General features: G+C 38.3%; 1 protein-coding gene across 2 annotated transcripts; it reads left to right on the top strand.

The window, feature by feature from the left end:
• The first annotated feature begins 1969 nt into the window (after window positions 1-1969).
• On the top strand, window positions 1970-22653 carry LOC6651899 (homeobox protein araucan). Of its 2 annotated transcripts, XM_023180965.2 has the most exons (5): window positions 1970-2488; window positions 6650-7147; window positions 16713-16828; window positions 20954-21291; window positions 21361-22653. In XM_023180965.2, exons 1-5 carry the CDS (start codon window positions 2438-2440, stop codon window positions 22566-22568), a joined length of 2211 nt encoding a protein of 736 aa, XP_023036733.1. In that variant the 5' UTR covers window positions 1970-2437; the 3' UTR covers window positions 22569-22653. The 2 variants fall into 2 exon arrangements, with proteins under 2 accessions (XP_023036733.1, XP_046867732.1); XM_047011776.1 differs by lacking the exon at window positions 6650-7147 and having other exon boundaries at window positions 21361-22652.
• The last annotated feature ends 174 nt before the right edge of the window (window positions 22654-22827 follow it).

Genomic DNA, 22827 nt, shown 5'->3' with positions numbered 1-22827 from the left:
ATATTGCTTTGAAATTTGCATAATTTCGTTCGAAAGAATTGCTTTGTTTGTGGAGTCTTTATAATAAAACGAAAGGGCGGGGGCTAAGTTCGGTTCCCAGATAAACTAGTGTGAAGATCTTACACTAATTCTCATGACGCCCATTGGCTTACTTGCAACTCCCAACTAGTTTAAGGAAATATATGGGAATACTTTTCGTTTTTAATATCCATCTATTGGAAACGTCAATTTTAAAATAGTCTCTGCAACTGTGAAAAGATATCGTAAGTTCCAACCCAATACGTTTTCATACGTTCATGTCGTCTAATAGCAATTTACCTTAGCCTCACCAACTCGACCATTAGGCCACAATAAACAAATCCAGCTAACACTTTAGATATATTGGGGTGAAACATTGAATTGCGGTCTGATAAGTGCCGATATAAGCAGATATGTATGTAATATGCTGACTCGGTTTGAGCTGTAATATCCTTCGTTTGTTGGACAAATTATAAGTATCCCACATTGGAGAAGAAATATATGGACCCAAGGGAAATCAGTTGAAGCTAACGAAATTTTTATCAAAAACCGTGTGACCACAGTAAAATTTATTCAATAAATTTTTACTGTCGCCTTGAAAGTAGACAATTCACCGTACACAGTACCTAAGAACTCTTTAATTTTGTTTCGCTTACAAAAATGACCAACGAAGTGCGGACCAATATTGTTATTTTTCAATTTTTCTAAAATTTTAATAAATCTGTTCCAATGAAGTAAGTCATCTCAACAATTATGTATTTCGAATTCATAGGAATGCCATCTTGCTTATTGCTTCTGCTAATGAAAACCATTTACAGATATAAAAAATATTTTCTTATTACTTCTTTAAAGCTTTGTGCGATCTTTATAACAACTGGATCTAATAATAAAGTCGCATCTGCTATTTCTTTGATGTTTTGTGGGATAACGAATGTTTTGGGGTCAACAACCTTATTCCAGTCAACATCTTGAACTGGAATAAATCAATATTCATTTGGTCTTAAAGTTACAGAATCAACTTATCTGATCGAATAATGCGGAAAAGCGAAGTTCTGAAAATACTTTAAAAAACTTTTTCTGCACTTGACCGCGCTTAGTGCATGACCGCAAACATATAAAACTAGGAGAGCAAGGTAAAAGTTTTCCCATATTACTCGCGATACTGGTTGGTTTCTAAACGATCTATTTTTGGCACTAGAGGTAGCTTGTGTCAGATGACATGCGTGGGCTTTGATAGAATTTCTTTTTTTTTTTTAAAAATACGTATTTATCATTTTAACACCCGTGTGCATTTATCGATGTGTTTAAATTGAAGATGTGTATGCTAAGTCTATCTCCCTCTCTTGTGCGATCGCTTTTGTTGATTTGAAGACCAAACAAACAACCGAATGACAAGCCACAAACAATGGGCGTTTCCCAATATAGCACAACCTCTCTCTTCGGAAGAGTAAGTATAATAGTCACATCGTCATTCCTATTCGTTTTGTTCTTTTTTTTCCTGGGATCATTTGTATAGTGCTAACAAAAGTCGCACCTGTCAAGAAGGCTTCAAAGAAGAAACCTATAATAAACGAACTGAAAAAAGAGATTCGTTCCCATTGGTCGTTGTAAAGCACTTCCAGGGCTAGCAGCCGTCTGTCACTTCCCCTCGCGGAGGTACAGCAGAATAAGCATTTAGTCATGTGTTGAAATGAAGAAGCCAGTGACTGTGCACCCACCACCACTAGTAGAGCTGTTCCGGGGGGCGTTACCATTGCTTCGTCTCCACTTCCAGTGCCATCTTGAACGACGCGAGATGGGTTATTCGGTCTAGCCGAGTTGATAGTTGGACTGCGGCAGGAAGTATTGTTGTCCCACTCTCTTGCTGGTGCAAGCCGATTGCAACGGAATGCGAGTGTGGTTAAGGTCAGAGCAACGGCATTCGTTTTAGCTTTCGTTCGTTCACAACCAGTTCGTTCTCGAGCGTAGATAGGTGCACATCTAAAGCGCACTGTCGCCGTAGTCGACCCGCCGCCGCCGCAGTCTCGTTTGCGTGTTGAATTTCATTGGGGCCTTTGCCGTTGAAAATTGATTTATCGATAATTTGCAATTGCTTTTGTGTTAAATGCTATAGGAAAACAAAGTAGCAATTTGCAATATAATCTTCCAATATAGAGTCTGATTGGCGGCTTGGTTTGACTCATAATCAACATGAATTGATTTTTTTTTTTTGTGAATTGCTCAATAAAGAAAATTCAACGACGTGTATTTCGAAGTCATTTTGTTTGAACATAAAAAATATACCTTCACGTGAACTCACAAAATACACATTTTGTATTAACTTATCCTCCTCACCCCCACATGAACTAATTACGAGAAACTTGACAATTTAACTATTCAATTCACAATTCAAGGATCCTAAATCAAACAACTAATTTTAATGGCTGCATATACGCAATTTGGATATGGAGGTTTTCCGCCGGTTTCACAGGTAAGTCTTGTCAGAATTATGTATGCATACGAATACACTATTGCATAGGTACATATTTACATCGTGTTCACACTTCGTATACGTTTCATGTTTTGTGTAAAGTTAAACTCGATTACCCATTTATTGAAGCATATTGAATATTATTAAATTTTCGATAAGGTACTTATATATATGACTTATTCAATCCTATAACTACTTGATTTTTTTTCCAATTCATCGGAGTATATAAAAATCAGAATTAAATACAATTTTCCACTTAAAAAACTTGCGATTCTGATAAACCTTTATCTGAACTTCTATTTGACACATAGTGTACATTCATAAAATGTGCATTCGAAATGCTGCAATCGATCTCTTGTTTCTTTTCTTTCTCTATTTTATGGTTTTGTTTATATACTCCGATCAAAGCGTATACATGTGTACTATTTTTCTGGTCTGTATTACACAATTAGTAATTGGAAAAATAAATTATTGAACAAATTCCAGTTGTAATGACAGCTAAACAATGTATGTATGTATGTATATCACTGAGCAGAGAAACAAGGGAGTATGTAAATTCATCAATACATATGTACATTGCATCTCTTAACCAAAGTTCATACTCCCAGAACATGATATTCGAGGTGTATCATGGATTTAATAAAAGAAGAAACGGAAAAATTAATTAAGTGATTTATATAAAATTGTGCCTCTCCCTATTTATAAATGTACATCACTTGCCGATATCTAGTCACTACCGCTTGATCATTTTGGACCACACTCCCCGAATCGACGGCAGATAATTGTTTCGACAAAAAGCATCCAGTCGGCAACGACTGATGGTTATCAGGGACGACACCGTAGGAGGGGCTTTTCGAGCACGCATCCCTAGCGCTTGAGCAAATGAAACTGTTGAAAAGTCAATAAAATTCAATTGCTATGATCGTAAATCATAAAATTCATAACCGTAAAGTGACAGCTCAGGGCAACCTGTGGGATTCGGCTGCGCTGAGTACGTTCAATGAAAGCATCAGCATCCTGATCACCAATTGCAGTTTGAGCTCCGGCGATAATGGCCACTAGAGGTCCTACATACGATACATATATATGTATTTGTATGCATGTATCTATGTATGTTTGTATGTATGTATGTACCGGTAAACAATATCGGGCGACGACGCAATGACTTAAAGCTTGTGATGTGATCTATTTACATTGCTCTGCATTGCCATTTCTGCAATCAATCTGAAAAGGGAAGATACTGTCTGACCTCGGCTAGTCTAATCTAAGTTGGTCTTTCTTCCTCGATGCAGTTTGTTCTGTTGCGTGTGCGGAGGGCTTTGTGGCGCTTGTTACGCAGACTTACGCTATCAACTTGGTCATCGGTGGCAGCCCCTTACATCTGCACCTCGCGTTGCAGCCAGTCCGAGTTGCCTTCACAGGGGACGCAAATACAAGTCGAGATTAGATCACAGAGCTCCGTTTGTAATTCAGAGAAATTGGCAATTGGTATAGTAGATGGTAGTGCACACATGGCCAGCGATCTTATCTGCGCGCTGACGCCGCGGTTGCTGGACAATCGTCTGCACTTGTAGCAATGGAGCTGGCGCTTCTTTCAGTGGTCAGGTAGCAAAACGCCTTCCTCTTTTTTACACAGGATCTTTCATGAATGTGAATGTGTACGTGGAGCTGCTCATGAATAATGCATTATTTTTATTTTTTCGAAAAACCAGCGGAATCTGCCAAGTGTATAAAGCTCCTTATATGGTGTCGTCTATCAGATCAGTTGTCATAATTCTCATAATGTCTGCTAACTTTTAGTCGTTATGGAACTTAGTGAGGGCTACTCCTTGGCAAACTCCATGGGAACTGTGTCTGAAAGAGGTGCTTTAACATAGCTGACAACCAAAATAGCTCTACAGATTGCGCATTTTCATCTCATGTTCATATGTACAAGTCATATATTCCCTTTTATAAGTATACATATGTATATATGTACATTTGTATCTAGTACATATGCACATACAAGCTATGTATAACGGAACCCTAACTTCTAATACTTTCAAAAGTTTGTGATTTTTCAACGAACTGCATGAGAAATGTTCTAATAAAAACTTACAATTGAATCAATCAAAAAATGTTCCATAAAGTAGGTCGTGATGCCGACGCATTTAGTCAAACATTTCAACAGACGAAATTGATAGTAACATATGCATATTTAGAAAACTCTTTCTCACTCTTACCAGCACATGAAAACTTCGTTGATTTGCTGAAAACCGTTTAAATGTCGTGGCAGAAACTTGATCTGATTTCTTTTTACATGAGTCTACACCTCCTATAGTATTTGACATCTATGTATGTAGGTGTCTTCATTTTCTTCATACATTTTAGCGACTTTAACACAACATTTTCCACTATTGGCGCATAGATTTAACAGTTATTAAATTAAGATTATATAGTATGTATAGTATATACATACATAGTTGGATAGGTTGCATAGTAAATTGTTCAGATCGGACTACCATAAAAGAACGTATCCCGCGAAAGTTAATGAAGGAATTAAAGTTTTTAAAACTACAAACTATATGAACTTTAACGCAGCTAAAGATCTTTTATATAAATATTTAGCTTTTTTGATTTTTAATTATATTTAAAAAGTTTTGGATTTGTGCGTTAATTTTTTGTATATACATTTATCTAGACTACGTTTTAAAGAACGCATAAATTAGCTGTAATTTTGAAAACTGCCTTGAGTCGATGTTTATTTGCAAGACATTTTAGTCATAAGACCTACTGCGAGATTATGTTAATGACGCTTGCTAATTATAAGTTAGGTTAAATTTAATATCTTGAAGAAAACTGCGTCCCTTCCATTCCAGCAACAGGAGCTGTAAGAAATGGAAAATGTTTCTGACCTCTGGGTCCAACTGAGGTTTTTATTCCTTCTTTTCAAATATACTAAAGTCAGCCGCGACGGCTTTTGATCAATTTGTAGCTGTCCATCAGCGAAGTATTCAACTTAATTATAGTCCCATCGATACTTTCGTGAAGATACAGTAGAAAAACACTATGAAATTAAAGCAGCGGACAAGCTCGTTTTGCAGATTGCCCCAAGGCAATTTTCAGAAGCATTCCTCTGCATGTTCTTGTTGCTGCGGCGACCGAGGTAGAGATGGAGACGGAGTCACTGTCTTCATCTTCACCCCTACCTCGTCCGTCATTTCCTCAAAGTCCAAGACGAAGGCGATATCGACGTATAAGCGTCGACTGCCACACCCTCACTGATTTGAGGCATTTTACCCAGCCCTGTCTTAGCCTGGACTTGGGCATGGCGTATTTTGCATATTAATTGCGATGCAACTGGCGCATGCCATAGGCGAAACTGTCCAAGATGGACGTCGTCAAGCGAGCTTTGCTGATGCCCCACTTTAAATCGGTTTGGAATATAATTGAAGTAGCCGCCATTGCGAATGCCATGAATTCGTCAATGGAGAGTCTTCATCGGTCAGCATATATATACAGACTGCTTAATCGAGGTAAGATTATAAAACTGGCTTCTGTGCTCTTCTGCCTCAGGTGCTGTTTGTGTGTTAACACTATATTCGCTTACATGTAATCGTAGCATTGTGTTATTGTTCCTCTTGCATATTTAAATTACAGCGAGCTACTGACTAGTAGTCAGTTTCCAAAGAGTAGCTTGCAAAAGGACACTAATAATAATTATATATTCTAAAAGATGGTTGAATTTATAACTCCAAATAATGACAATGTCTAAAACATTAATACAACGATTCTTTATTTTGACTGACTATTCCGCTCCCGCGGGCCATTTTGACTCCTTTTGTATATGAAGTTATTGAGGAAATTTAGAAGTTATTGAGACTGTTGGTGACTTTGCCGTTTCGCTTAGAGCTAAATGATATAGTGGTCCGATTTGGGTGAATCCGAGATTTGCAATCTCCGCAGTATAAAGAAGCCCACATTCAAATTTTACAATTCAGGCTATTTGATCTCGTTTTGCTGATTAAGAATATATATATTTTTATGTTCGGAGATGCTTCCTTCTCTGCGTTGCACTCTTCTGACCAAAATGTACATGCCCTTTTCGCAAGAATATAAACTGAAACTGCATTTGGATACGTATATACATATGTATACTTTTTGTGTTTTTCTATCTTGCAGCTTATGCCGCCAAATGTGACACATGCTTCCGAAGATGCCTCCTCTAATGTAAACGAGTCGTCTTTAGTGATGACAAACGCTCCAGCACTGAGCCCCACGGGTGGTATGGACAGTCAGACGAATCAGCAGGCCGCAGGCAGTGGAGGTGATGCCTCCTCTGGTGCCCTTAGCCCCAACTCGAATGCCGCAGCAGGCTCAGTAGTTGGTGGGGCAGCAGGAACTGACTTGGCCACTGGTGGTTCCCTGGACGGCAATGCTGTAGGCACAACGCCTACAACAGGAAGTTCATGCTGTGAAAACGGGCGTCCTATTATGACCGATCCTGTGTCGGGGCAGACCGTCTGCTCTTGCCAATACGACTCGGCGCGCCTTGCTCTCTCTGGGTACTCCCGCATGCCCGCTGCCAGTGTCGGAGTATACGGCGCACCTTATCCCTCATCGGATCAGAATCCTTACCAAAGTATTGGCGTAGACAGCTCCGCCTTTTATTCACCGCTGGTAAGTGAAAGCCAAGAGGGCTAAATAATTTATTTTAACATATGACTTTAATTGTATTCATAGTTATAGTCAGTGGCTTTTGGAGGACGTTGATGTTGATAGTGTTTTTTGGGGCAGTTGCCCGTTGCCAGTGTAAACATGGTAAATGTCGATAGCTTGTCACTTTATTCATCTTAATCGAATTATCATTATGGCTGACTGGCGCACTGTCAAAGCTCATTTAGTAGGACGTCTAGGTTAACTGCCTTTCTCTCGTTCTTGCCCTTGCACCATCCCATATCTTTGCCTTTCTCTCTGTTCATCTCTTTTTCTCTCTCTCTCTGTCTGCTTGTCCCTTTGCCCGAATTCGACCATTTATTTTGCTGCTTTTCTCTGCCATGTCTACTATTGCTTTTTTCAATTTCGATATTTGATACTTTTCCCAAAGAAAGGCAAAATCATTGCAAACAAAACATGTCGCCCTATGGCCTCAATTACATTACCGATGAAGCCAGGGTGTACCTTTGTATGAACATGTATGTATAAACTACACTCATATTGTGTGCCTGTTTCTTTTGTTTTTTAAGTGACCACAGAAATGTACACGAGCAGCTTACTCACAGTTTTAAGTGACATTTTTGACAACGCACAGTATAGCATGGCTATATGAACTCGTCTCGTCGTGCTGATCAAGAATATATATACTTTAGATGTCGGAGATGCTTCCTTCTATGTGTTGCACACTTCTGACCAAAATTAATATACATTTTTTGCAAGGGTATAAAACTGTACCTTAATAATACCAATCTTTCGCAGCGGGGGCTAGCTATAACAGACACCATGGTTCTTAAAAAAGTTTTCTGGAATTCTTTGTTTTTTGGCTCCATACATATTGACCCGACCTTATGTACATATGTGTGTACAGTGTACATACATTTGTATCTATGCACCTGACAAGAAAAATATTGTGCGGTAACACGGCAATCTATTAACACGGGGCAGATTAACAACGACGCACTTAATCAAAGGATTTTTCAAGGCCAAACTCATTTAAATTGGTGCACAAGAATGCTGGATACATCCTTTATCCGTTTGACAACAAACATGGCATAGATATACACTCATGATGAAAATAATAGGAACACCCCTTAAAATTTAAATTTTTGGACTTTAGATTAACACAACTTTTTTTCTATTGCATTGATCACCAAAAATTTATGATCTGAATCTCATCGATAACTTGTGGGGTGAGCTATAGAATCAGTCGGGAAAAGAAAAAAGTGCCAACAATCGACAATTGAGGAAGTGCGTCAAAGAAGATTTCGATAGAGTCCTGCCAAGCTTTGATTAAGAGTATCCCTAACCGGATGGAAAAAGTAATGGTAAAATAAAGGTGGATACATTGGATATTAATTAAATAAAGAAACAAAAATAAATTTTTAATGATTTGAAAAAATGCAAAAAATGCATTTTCACATGCTTTGAGCGAGATACTAAGATATGCTTGTATCTCAGTATCTCGCTCACTCAATCATACGAGCACCCTAGCGCCCCCACCAGCCAACGGCTAACTCTGGCCTTATAGAAAAGCGTTTATATGCATAACTCGACTGTTTTTTGTCTGATTTTGATCAAATTTGTTATTTTGCTGGATAATAGTATCAAATTTAAATGTGCCAAATTTGATTGCACAAGGTAGAAAATTACGGGAGATAATCGTAATCGTAATTTTTTCAAATTACGGGGGCGGAAAGGAGCGTGGCAAAATCTTTACACAAAAAAAATTAGCGCATTTACTAAACAAATATACATACCAAATATTGTGTCTCTAGGTAGAATAGTTTTTGAGATAAACGCTTTTTCTAAATTGCGGGGGCGGAAAGGGGCGTGGCAAAAATTTGAAATAAACTTGATCACTCTACATACTACACGAGTCTAAATACCAAATTTGGTAGCTCTAGCTTTTATAGTCTCTGAGATCTAGGTGTTCATACGGACAGACGGACGGACAGACGTCCATTTCACCCTATGGGTGTATGGTATAAAAAGTTGTGTTAATCTAAAGTCCAAAAAGTTAAATTTTAAGGGGTGTACCTATTATTTTCATCATAAGTGTATGTATATGTATTTTATTTTTTTCAACATTGATGAATCTGATACATTTATATAAAATAAAATAAGTTCAAGAACGGACAGGAAGAAAACACTAGAATACCAAATGTTTGATTACTTGTTGTTGGTAGTATTATAAGTATAAGTGGTTGACGTCATCAATCCAAGTGACTGGGAAGTTTTCACTCGCAGTGTCACTTCCTTCGGAAACCGTTCGGCCTTCTACATAAGAATATTGAACGTCTTCGGCTGTACGATTGCCGACTATTGTCTGTAACAATTACATATATACAAACCTAAATACGAGTTTACATACACGCATACATGTGTGTGTATAGAATAAATCGACAAAACCCATTTGTCCAACAAAAAGGCACTCCATATAACTATTTGCGAGAGAGGAATATTTAAATAAATTACAAAACAGAGCTGAATGTATGTGCATACTTGCATATATTTACCCCTCTGCTCTTGCTTTTTATCCTGTTTACCATGGTTTGCTCTCTACATTAGCAAATAAAGAAATTCCGCTCGACCTTATAACACAGTTTATGTGTTTGGGAGGTGGGTTCAAACCCGATCTTGAGAAAGTGAGGAGTTCTCATTAACTTTTGTTTTTAAGGCAGGAAACTGTACGAAGATGGCCAAAACAAGTTGTCGCTGTATGCGTGTGCTTACATTCGTGAGTAAGTTGCTTTACACAGCGGAAAATGAAAAGTAAAAACATTTTGCCTTAATCGACGAATCAAACGCACAAGATAATCTAATAAAAAGATGGAGCAAACAAACCCACGATAAATTTTCCCATGGGTAACGTTCAAAATCTATCCATGAACCACCAATCTTCCGCAGTCGTTCACACGCATTAGATGCCATGGACAACAAACTAATTAATCTACGCTCTCCCGTGTACTTGGAGTTGATCTTGGAATGCGCACAGATGGCAACACGAGCATATTGCCGAACAAAAGGGCCCGCACGGGCTATAAGGCCTATTCCTGCTCTAGGTCATAGACCAGGTTAAGAAGCAGCATATCGACAGTTTTCGTTGGCTCTCTTTGTGGGTACCTTTGACATAAAGTCTTTGCCGCTATGATATGTGAATGAAGAAAGCTTTGTCGAATTTATAATGTACATATGGGCATTTCCGCTGAAGTGTCAACCAAGAGCAAAAAATTTAACCATCTTGAAACTCTTTGTTTTTTTTAAATTCTTATCAGAAAATGTGTAAATTTTAATATTTTAAGTATTTTGAGAATATATTAGTTTACCGTAATGAGAAAATTTAACGAAAAGTGATAAAATCATTTCTATTTTACTTGAGCACTTTTAATAACTTTTTATACAATACACCCATAGGATGAAATGGTATATTAAAGTCGCCAAAATGTATGTAACAGGCAGAAGGAATCTTTTCCGACCCCATAGTATTTGTATATATTCTTGATCAGCATCTACAGCCGATCTAGCCATGTCCGTCCGTATGAGCACCTAGATTTCGGAGACTGTAAAAGCTAGAGCCACCAAATTTGCTATTTAGACTTGTGTAGTATGTAAAGTGATCAAGTTTATTTCCAATTTTTGCCACGACCCTTTCCGTCTCCGCAATTTAAAAAATACGTTTATCGCAAAAACTATTCTAGCTAGAGACACCAAATTGTATATATATTTGCTTAGTAAATGCGCACATTATGTATGTGTATTTGCCACGCCCCTTTTCGCCCCCGTAATTTGAAAAAACTCGATTATCTCCCGTATTTTTCTACCTTATGAAATCATATTTGGCATAAGGCCGAAGATCGCCGTTGGCTGGTGGCGGCGCTAGTGTGCTCGTATGCTTGAGTGAGCGAGATAATAAGAAATGCTTATAAAAAGCATGTGAAAATGCATTTGTGTAATAAATTTGAAATATTTGATTTACAGGTGTATGGAATACCTAAGTCGGCGAGACGACTTACTTACTTCATTTTCTTTATTATCTACCCTTTGTAGGTATGCTTTTACTAGGAAAAGGGTTTAACAAAAAATGCTTCTCACATCACAATCAATTAAAAAAAAAATCGGGATTATAACGCAACCCGCATAATTTGTAATTTGTAAATTATCGAATTTTTTTTGCCCACTTTGATAAGTTCCGTTCGACACCGAAAAAGAGGATTAGTTCATATTGTGCCAAAAATCAAGAGACTCAGAACTCAAGAGAAGTTGAACAGTTTGGAGCAAATATACTTTTCAACTATAAGTTGGAAAAAAAAACAAAATAGGAAAAAAATAGTTTATTGAATTTTAAAAAATGTTTAAAGTCTGTCCGTTTGACGCGGTATGTGGCATTTCTACCGTTCTAAGTACTAAGATCGGTACATTTGGTAGGGTGAACTGCATCGTCGTTATTTGTATGTTTAATTTGCACAATACTTGTGCAATTTGTGACTACTTTTAGATTTAAGTGTAATGAAAAAACCTGAATATATTTGATTTTATGGCAAAACTTAGCTGAAATCATTTCTTATGCAAATGGCTTCCAAAAAGATTTCCCTTTTTTTCCCTGCGAACTGCGTCACATTTTACAATATTTAAAAAAAGAAATACACTACAGATTACATTCTCTTGAGTGTTAAATAAAGTTCAACACAAGAAGCATGTAAAAAAGCAAAAAAATGTTTAAAAAAGTGTCGTGCTCTAACTTTTTTTTCACTTTGAATGTGTACAAAAGTCTGTAGCTACACCGCGGAAATGCCCATATACATATGTATTATACAGCAAGGCCATCTGCCAACGGCCAACTTCATCATTTCGACCCACCTAGTTGTATTGTATTTGGATAATGGTCTGTTAATTTACTCATCCCAGGTTTTGCCCTTTTTTCGTCAAGTGTATTTTAACACAATATGAGTCCATTTAGGCTAGTCAATTTGACACATAAAAACCCTTTGACTAAATTATAGGGCTAGTTGAAATAGTCCAAACTGTATACCAAAAATGTTCATTTTATCCCGATTTAGCCTCTTTACGACAATACGACAATTCCTACTATGTATTATTTTCTTGCACGACGAACAATTAGAAATTAAGCTCATCGTCGATTGAGACATTATACAACGAAATTGCATAACAAGTTGGTAGACTCGTACATACAAAAGTTGCATATTATTTTTAATAAAATTTGGTTTGTTGGTAGATATTAACAAATATTAATCTGACTGAAACTTGATTACGATGGTTAAAATATTGGATAAAAAATTCGGCAGAAATATGAAATACACGTGATCTGCGTGCACACTACAGTTGTTGAATTCAGCCCTTGTGGACTCCGAGATTTAGGTGTTGAACATGTATTCTTTATGAGGTTGAAGTGATTCTTAAAATTATGTCAGAATATAACATTTCTAAAATGTATTTGTAAAAGTATGAGGACCTTAAATTTAATAATTTATGTAATTTGAACACTAAACATGCTACTGAAGTCAGGTAGGCTTGCGGTTCTTGAGTACCAGATCAAAGAAGAAACCCTCTTTGAAAGAGTGATGCACCCGAGCACAGCCCACAGAGCAAATGGGGCGGACACGACGGCAAAGTGTCATGTTAAATTGATATTTACAACAGGAAATTCTTTTCGCGTCATTTGTTCTCCCTACTCCACTGTCTTACTTCTCACTCCCTGTCTTTGTTTTTGTATGTGCCCTGTGACATGGTCCCTCAAACCATTCGTTGCATGTACCTGACCGACCGCGTCTTGGGTTTATCAACAGACCCAAAAAACATCTTTTAATTAAGAAAAAATCATTGACGTTCTTGTGGTCGGTCACACATTGAGCTTGATAAGACGTCACTTTTTAATTCAGTTGGAGTGTTGGTTGCCGAACGGGCACCCCTCACCAGCAAGGTGTTAAAGTTGGAGATTCAATGTATTAATGTAGCTGTCTTACTGTGGGGGTTTCGATTGATGCATTCTACACATAAATCACACTTAATGTTCCGCCGCCCTTCTTTTGATTTGAAATGCGCAGGCTATGTATGTGTGTAGATATGCTGATAACCAGCCTGTTCCTTCGTCCGGTCAAATGGCATTTTGATTAATATATTTGTCACTCGAATGCGGCAGCATCGGTATAGAAATTTTTATACATATATGTATGTACGAACATCGGAATTGGCAGAGTCGAGGGCAAAGCTGGGTTAAATATTAATAAACAACGGAATACATGATGTTAAGCAATTAAAAATGTTAATATCGATTCATAAATCAAGAGTTCACAAAGGCTATGGCCGGCTACAGCAACCAGATTGGGCGTTCGATTGTCCCCTACCAAACCCCTGACGATCTGGCCAATAGTTGTCGCTCATAAATCCGGCTGTCATTTTTCGAGGGCATAAATCGCATCACGCCATAAACAGAGACCACAGAAGCGGATCCAAAATTAAAATTTAAAAGTGTCAGCATTTTCCTACAACAACAAAAACAAAACAACAACAATGGGCATTCTGACTTCGATAATTATGCCATACACCCATAGGGTGAAATGGTATATTAAAGTCGCCAAAATGTATGTAACAGGCAGAAGGAAGCATCTCCGACCCCACAAAGTATATATATTCTTGATCAGGATAAAAAACCGAGTCGATCTAGCCATGTCCGTCTGTCCGTCCGTCCGTCTGTCCGTATGAACACCTAGATCTCGGAGACTGTAAGAGCTAGAGCCACCAAATTTGGTATGTAGACTCGTGTAGTATGTAGAGTGATCAAGTTTATTTCAAATTTTTGCCACGACCCTTTCCGCCCCCGCAATTTAAAAAAAGCGTTTATCTCAAAAACTATTCCAGCTAGAGCCACCATATTTGGTATGTATATTTGCTTAGTAAATGCACACATTTTGTATGTATGAAAATTTTGCCACGCCCTTTTCCGCCCCCGTAATTTCAAAAACTTGATTATCTCCCGTATTTTTTTACCTTATGCAACCAAATTTGGCACACTTAAATTTAATACTAATATCTAGCAAAATACCAAATTTCATCAAAATCGGACAGAAAACAGTCGAGTTATGCATAAGGCCGGAGTTGGCCGTTGGCTGGTGGGGGCGCTAGGGTGCTCGTATGATTGAGTGAGCGAGATACTAAGATATGCTTGTAAGAAGCATGTGAAAATGCATTTGTTTAATAAAGTTGAAATATTTGCTTTACTGGTGTATGGTATACCTAAGTCGGCGAGACGACTTACTTACTTCATTTTGATATTAGAATAGCGGTTGATTCAAATTATACTTTGTATCTTATACTGCGTGGGTCTTTAGTTGTGGTGCTTATAAAAAATGGTCAGCGATTAAAAAATGTTGCTTTATTACGAAATATGTTGCTAAATTATACATTTTATGTCAACAACATTGTAAAGTTTTTAAAGTGTGGGAAAAAATCAATTCGAATAGATCTGTAATTTTAATTCAAAAATTATGTACGTGCGATGTCTTGATGACTCCGATATTTTAAATTAAATCAGTCATCGGTAAAAAGCTTACGTCTGCATGTGTAAAAAACATTATTCGTCAACCACAGTCGTTCCCATTATCCCCAGCCGAACTAGGTTTCAGTGTGTGTGTGTGTGCTCTGCATTTGGGCAATGAGGGAGTAACCTGCTGACTATAAATTGGGTTTTATTTCTTTTTAATCTTTTGGGGATATGATGTTTTATTTAAAAAACTATCTCATTAGAATTTCATAAAGATGCCCCACAACTCCTTTCCTGATTTTTCTCATAACACTAAATGATATAGTAGTCCGATCTGGATGATTTTCATACCTTAACTCACGCAGGTTATAAATAGCTGAAAAGCCAAGTTCCATCAGAACAGCTTTCGAATTTGCGGGGTAAAATGCATACGGACCGACGGACATGGCTATATCGATCCAGCTTCTCTTATAAAAACATATACTATGTATATATACTTAATGCGGTAGAATACGTCTTCTTCTCTACCCTGCAATGGTAAACAAATTCTTTTTTTATGCTGCTTAGTAATTACATAGGCACTCTAGCACCGCGGCGCGCCGCCACCGACGAACGATTAAGTAAAAAATTGGATATTTTAATAAAATTTGATTAAATAGAATTTGATTATCAATATAAATAACAAATTTTCATGCGATTGTTGTAATTTTGAGGCAAAAATCTGTTTTTCTGCTATGAGATGGTAAGTACATAAGTCTATTCGATCTAGACAGTCATAGCGTTGTATGTAAATATACAAATAGAGTCTGTTTAAAATTGTCGCCATGCCCGGAGTTGATCGTTGGCTGGTGGCGGCGCTAGAGTGCTCATGTGCTTGTAAGAGTAGGCGATATAATACATATGTATGTATGTATTTTCGTTTGGTATGCAATATGTAAAAATAATTATATGTACATTCACTTGGTCTTATAGATTTAAAACAGTTGTTTCCTCTGATGCATGGTATACCGAATTTGGCGAGACGACTTACTTCATTATACCCTTGCAAAAAGGGTATATTAATTTTGGTCAGAAGTGTGCAACGCATAGAAGGAAGCATTTCCGACCATATAAAGTATATATATTCTTGATCAGCATGACGAGACGAGTTCATATAGCCATGTCCGTCCGTCCGTCCGTCCGTCCGTCCGTCCGTCCGTCCGTCCGTCCGTCCGTCCGTCCGTCCGTCTGTCTGTCCGTCCGTCCGTCTGGATCAACGCAAACTCCTCCTAGACCGTTGGAGCTACAGAGAAATTTTGTAGGCTTGTATATACTGCAGGCGTTGTATATCTCGGATTCAGCCGGATCGGATCACTATATCATATAGCTCCCATACAAAAGGCAAAGTCACGAACTGTGACTTTTCTTAATAACTTCGTTATTTTCTGAGCTATTGTCATGAGTATTAGTGAGTTAATTACACATATAAACGACTGTGCCAAATTTGATCAAGATCGGATGTCTATATCATATAGCTCCCATAGGAACGATCTTTCGAAAACAGTGACTTTTGTCAATAACTTCGTCACTTTTGACGCGATTGCTTTCAAATTAAACATTTGTTAGTTTAATATATCTGTTAATGACTGTGCCGATTTGATAAAGATCGGGTTACTATATCATATAGCTCCCATAGGAACGATCGGTGGAAAACAGTGACTTTGATCAATATCTTAGTTATTTCCTATGCTAAGATTGTAGGCCGTTTTTTCGGAAACATTAGCCTTTTTAGCTTAAACGTTTTTCCACTTTGATGGCTATAGGTAAGGAAAGAGTTACCAAAAATGTTGCAAGGGTATACAAACTTTGACGCGGTCGAAGTTAGCCCCGGCCCTCTGGTTTTATTTTGTCTTTGATCTTTAGTTGATAGCTGTTTCCCACATACCGCAGTATTTTGCTCATCATGAAACACATAAAACCAATTCTCATCTTAATTAATTTAATATCTCAACGTAATGCTAATTTGAATTATGTATTCTTCAATCATTTTAGAGCAATCCATATGGGTTAAAAGAGACTTCCGGAGGGACAGAAATGGGAACATGGACATCGGCTGGCTTGCAACCGACTACTGGTTATTATTCCTACGATCCAATGTCAGCATATGGGTAAGCAAATTGTTCAAATTTTTACAATTGCTCATGTGAATTGAAATAGCAAAAAACAAAAACATTTGCAATGTAACATAATGTATAAACACAAGATTTTGTGTGAGTTTTTGATTAGGAAAAGGTTGCGTTGATCCAGAACTATGTATATATGTAAATTAGTCTTGTCGTTTAACAATTCTGCAAACAAAATAGAGTGATTTTAGCATTTATGTGAGAAAATTTTATATTTTTTGTAGTTGCAAGGGAGAACCCTTAATCCCATTGCCCGGATTTCTAGACCAATACTTACATACGTACATGTATCTTTTTTGCAGGTGTGAAATAGGTAAAGGAGTAGTTTCTGAAAATGTGCATGTAATCAAATACTTATGCAAATTAATTACCCTAACTTCTCGGATAATCGAAAATGTTTTTTCTATTGAAAATAAATGTTTGTGCCACCAAATCAAAGGCAATTGTGCATCCATAATTAATTACAAAATATTTACGAGTACTTAAAATTGATTTGAATTTAATTGCTTTTGGCGCTGTGACATCTTCCACCGCCGGACGAAGATGGCCAGAGGGCCGTTGGACAGAATTGCCGGGGGAATAGGTGGACAGAGAGTAGACGATAATAAAATTTGAATTGCGGAAATTGTCAGAGCGTGCCAGATTATTTATTTATGATTGCGGCGAAAATAATAGCAGTTAATTGCACGCTAGAGCGCCACCGGCTCACAAGCACATCCTCACAATCATATATGTATGTATCTACAGATATATATGTTCATATATATGTACATATGCATGTATGTACATCGTATATAGCGTATAGTATATGCATTGGAATAAACACACATGCACTTGCGTATTTATATGTATTGCAAGTTTGTATGGACATGTATAAATACATATATACGTACGTACATACATACATGTATGTAGGTAGGTATGTAGGTATGTATGTATATACCTGCATGCATAGATACACAGCCATTGGCACGCATCAGAATTGATACGACGGCCGGACCGGTATGGGATCCGACTGATGATTGCACCGGCTGTGGCTTGCCGTTGAACGGTTGGGTTTGCGTGAGGAATTGCCATGAAATCGAGCTTTTTGTGGGACTGTAACTAAGTGAACAAAAACAACTATGGGAAGATGGAATTGTGTGGAGGTGGGGTGGTTGGATGAGGTGTGAGCGAAATAAACGCCATATTGGCGGCCATATTGAGCGAAAGTACACAATTCTTGTTTACTTATACATATGTACATGTTTGAAGGCATACTTGTACACACACATGAATGCAAGTCTTTATGTATGTATACATATGTATGTATATTAGGGTGGTCCAAAAAACGCGATTTGTTGTGCTCATCTAGCTCTTAAATCTAAATATTATGCAAGCCCGTAAAGACTCTAAAAATGCAATATTTGTCGAATAGCGGGACCTTCAAATTTCCAAATGGAGATTTGCTACTTAAAAATAAATTTTTTCGACCCACTCTAAATGCACATGCACATGTATTTGTATAAAACAAATACATATGTATGTACACATGTATGAACACATTGACAAACATTAAAACGATGAACAATTGCGCTTTGCGCTGTGCAGCGCCACAGATTAATGCAAGGGTGTGCAGAACCTAAAATGCAGAAAAAAACAAAAAATATCAAAGAAGCTAACTTCGGCTATTTCTCTTTTTACTACAAATTTTTCTTATTCTTCCATCATTCCTTAAGCAAAGCACAGCAAGCATACACATACAGTTCATGTAGCGTTGCGTCTGTGTGTGTATGCATGTGCTCTGTTGATTTGTAGTAGGCAGCGCTTGAGCCGATTTATATTGACTGTAACTTGTGTTCTATTTACCCGATCAGATTCAAATTTTGGGATCTGAGGTTTTATATCCAATACTACGATATGGGTAAATTTCATGGGGATACTCCAATTTCTGCAAAAATGTTTCTTCTAGAACTATATGATATAGTTGTCCGATCCTGATAATTTACATACTTTATCTTACCCGGGTAATAAAAAGCCCCCAAAAAAAATTTCATCCCGATAGCTCTTAAGATGGCTAAGTAAAACTCATACGCAGCAACGGACGGACGGACAGACGGACATGGCTATATCGACTCAGCTTCTCATGCTGATTAAGAATATATATACTTTATGGAACGTGTCCTTCTGTGCTTTACAAACATCTGACCAATTTTATAATACCCTTTGCAAGGGTATAACAAACCTGACAGCTTGAAGTATATTGTAGTGGTTTGGTATGGCAATGTGGGCGTGGGTAGGAGCAGGCGGTCCTCGGGAATGGAATAGGGATGGAAAAATTTTGTAATTACTACCTGACAGGCATGTCCATGTCAGTAAGGTACTCAAGTCCCTTGAAGCTGGCGACAATGGCATTTGACATTTGCTATTATTTGTTTAAAACGTGTTCACTGCTGTATATGCAGCTTGCAGATACATAATAAAACAACAATCAATACAGCAATAGTTGTAAGCTAAGCCTGAGCTTAACGAGCGTAAGTTGGTCAAAATGTAATGGGCGACTTATGTACTTTAATTTTCGTTCCTTTTTGCCTTCAACGCTCTAAAGTTGATCTACTATCAACTATACAATTTAGCTTTACCACTTTACAATTTATGTTACCCAAGACTCAGGTAAAAGACACCTAACATTTCAATTTAAACTAATACGAAAACCACTCACAGAAAACTACGGTTAATACAAATCATAAAAATAATTATATTCTAAAAATAGCCAATTTATACGTATAAACGTTGTTCATTAGCTCATAAGGGCGGATATATTATATGAACGATCGGTCGAAAACCGGGTACAAAAATATCGCTTCGAACTTTACAATGGGCTCGAGGTCGTTTCGAGGGCACAATCAGAGACAAGTTTGTATAGTGTAATTAAAGAACGTTTTCTCATCCCATTTTTTTTTGTTTTTTAAATATTTGTGGATGTTTCCAAAATCTAGGTTTGCATATAGATAGGAGGGATAAAGTGATAGTGCTTAAAGGCACAATTCGAAAAAATGTACATATATTATGTACAAATTATGTCTTAAATTAAAGACACTTTAATAGTCTGAGCAATTAGAGCCAAAACTCAAACATCAAACCCAACGCTGCATAAAATAAGTTTTTTTTTGTCAAACACAAAAGAAACTTTGTAAACTTTGTTGTCGATTGTCCGAATGTCCGTCTATCGAGCTTATATCAGACAGTCGGTGTACGCTTTTTTCTGCTTCATCTTGTTAAATCCACCGCACAAACTGTTGATTCTGTGGCACCATAAAAATCCCATAAAAAAGAACGAGCGACGAAAGAAAAAAATGACGAAAACAAAAAATAGATGAAAGCAACCCGAAAGTGAAATGTATAACGCAACTCTCCTACGGACGAGCCGGATAGCACAAGATGGGTAAATGTACAACGAGTACTTATGGGTTGGGATTTAATTTAGCTAGGAAAAGTTTAGGGCATGTTGCTTTGAGCGCATTCACTAGGCAGGCAAAAACCATTATTGCAGCCGAAAGACGCTTCGTACGGTCCGTGCGTTCCATGAAATGGAGTAGAGTAGGACGTTGCGAGGGTTGAGGTTGCCCACACTGTTGGGCTTGGGGATAAAGATAAAAAATGCTAAATGCAGAGCAGAGAAGAGTTCCGGCAATGCAGTAATCGGTACAGTGTAGCTCGAGCCGGTCTCCGGTTGCATCCATTTACCATATGTTCATGGCATTGTCGTCCTCGTTATTGCTACAGCTTTATGTTGTCCTTTGTGGGTGTATTCTGGTTCACAACTATGTTTTACAATATTTTGATGTGGTACTACAATAGTGGCGTCGCGACGCGTCGTCTTCGCTGGGTAAAAGGGGACTCGACTATGGGCGGCATATGAAAACATCATTTTTGTTTTTTTTTTTGTGCTGTAATTTTAATGAATTTCATGTTTGCTGCCTCGTTTTCGTTACTGCCATTTGTAAAGCTATGCAATTAAAAAGCACAGCGTGGTAGTTGGGCACGTATACGAAAAGAGTTACACATTGGACTTACATATGTATGTACATACTAAACTAAATTACTAACCAGATTTGCATTGTTTTGCAGGTACGGGGCAAGCTACGACCTGGCTGCCCGCCGGAAGAACGCTACTCGCGAGTCTACAGCGACATTGAAGGCGTGGCTGAACGAGCACAAAAAGAACCCATACCCGACAAAGGGGGAAAAGATCATGCTGGCCATCATCACTAAAATGACCCTCACTCAAGTTTCAACCTGGTTCGCTAATGCCCGGCGCCGTTTAAAGAAGGAGAACAAGATGACATGGGAGCCAAAAAATCGAGCTGACGATGATGACGACGCCCTCGTGTCGGATGAAGAAAAGGAGCGAAAAGAAGACATGGAAGCGGACAAAGGCGATATAGCGGGTGGCAGCTTGGGCAAAGGTAGACACAGGAGCACAGGTGGTATGGTATAACTTATTGTAGGTAACATTATGCGATTTCCCTTTTTAGATGCTCCAAAAGATGATGACGAGCTTACCGACGATGATCAAAAGTGCATAGGCCAAGGAAATTTATTGCATAGTGGTTTTGGATACCCATCAAGCGGCTATCATGGCGGCAGTAGTGGGTCTGGGTCTAGCGGTGCTCAGCCAGCCGGGTATCACCCATATCACCATCAACATCCAGCCTATTACCAGACACAGCAGAATTTGCCAGCTGCATTTCAGAGCAGCGAAGGTGGGTTGATCGACAAACACAGTGAACACACCAGTCCAAAAAACCAATTACGCCGGGACTGTGGAGTGCCGATTCCAGCTACCAAGCCCAAAATCTGGAGTCTAGCCGACACAGTTGCCTGCAAGACTCCACCCCCAACATATATGGCTCAAAGACAGCAGCATCAGCAGCAATCCATGCAGCAGCAGATACCACCCCTGGTCCATCAACAACAAGAAAGCATGGACATGAATTTGGGCCAAGCGCAACAGTCGGCGGCCATCAGCAATGCACACCTATTCAACGGAGCACCTTATTTGAGACCGCATACAACGGCATACGGGGGTTTTCTAGGGGCTACGACGCAACAGCTTCATACCACGAACAGTTCCCCATACACGAGTATCCCAGTTCGCACCCAGTCCAACATTCGGAGCAGCAGCAGCAGCAACTCCAGCAGCACGCATACTCCTACTATCCCTTCTACGGCAAACCCGATGACCCTGCCACCGTCTCTAAATTCGCACCATCAAGAAATAGAGTTCCCGATCGTTCATCAATCACACCTGCATCCACATCCACATCTGCATCTTTATCCGCATTCGCACCACATGCATCAACATCCGCAAATCGAACCACAACAGCAGCAATCTCAGTCAACAGTGAGTCAGCGGGCGATGGGGTTTCCCGAAGCCCAACCCGATACTCCACCCCAAACTCCGCCGAATATGAAGGTGTTGAGCGGAGCTTTGAATCTGCTGCCTACCGCATCTCAAGTCCCTATGACCGTTACTTGTCGCAACAGTAATGTCAATGACCTCACAGCTGACAGCAGCAGCAATTATCGGAAGAATTTCTCGACTCGACTGGGCGAGTTTTCTCCCAGAGATGATTTTAGCAGCGGCAGCAACAGCAGCAGCAGTAGCAGTAGCTCTTTATCCCCTCAGCTTCATCGGAGCGAGCCAATTTTTAAGCCGTTATTCAAAAAATATACTAACTGAGAATACCTTGCATTTGCCGACTTATATTTACCATAATAACCGATTTACGAATGTGTACATTATCACAATATCTGTGTACATCATCATGATGTAAGAATAATTATTATATATATATATTTTTTTTTTATTAATATAATTTACATATATGTATAATGTAGAACCGTGTGTGTGGCCATGTGTGTTTAAAATATTTTTTTTTTTTTTTTTTACACAAAACGTTTATACACTGTTCAATGCTAATATATTTTAAGAACTCTTA

The sequence above is a fragment of the Drosophila willistoni genome (assembly GCF_018902025.1).
Source record: "Drosophila willistoni isolate 14030-0811.24 chromosome XR unlocalized genomic scaffold, UCI_dwil_1.1 Seg106, whole genome shotgun sequence".
Lineage (NCBI taxonomy): Eukaryota > Metazoa > Arthropoda > Insecta > Diptera > Drosophilidae > Drosophila > Drosophila willistoni.
Note: the sequence above shows the minus strand (reverse complement) of the source record. Positions and strands in the feature narration are given on the sequence as shown.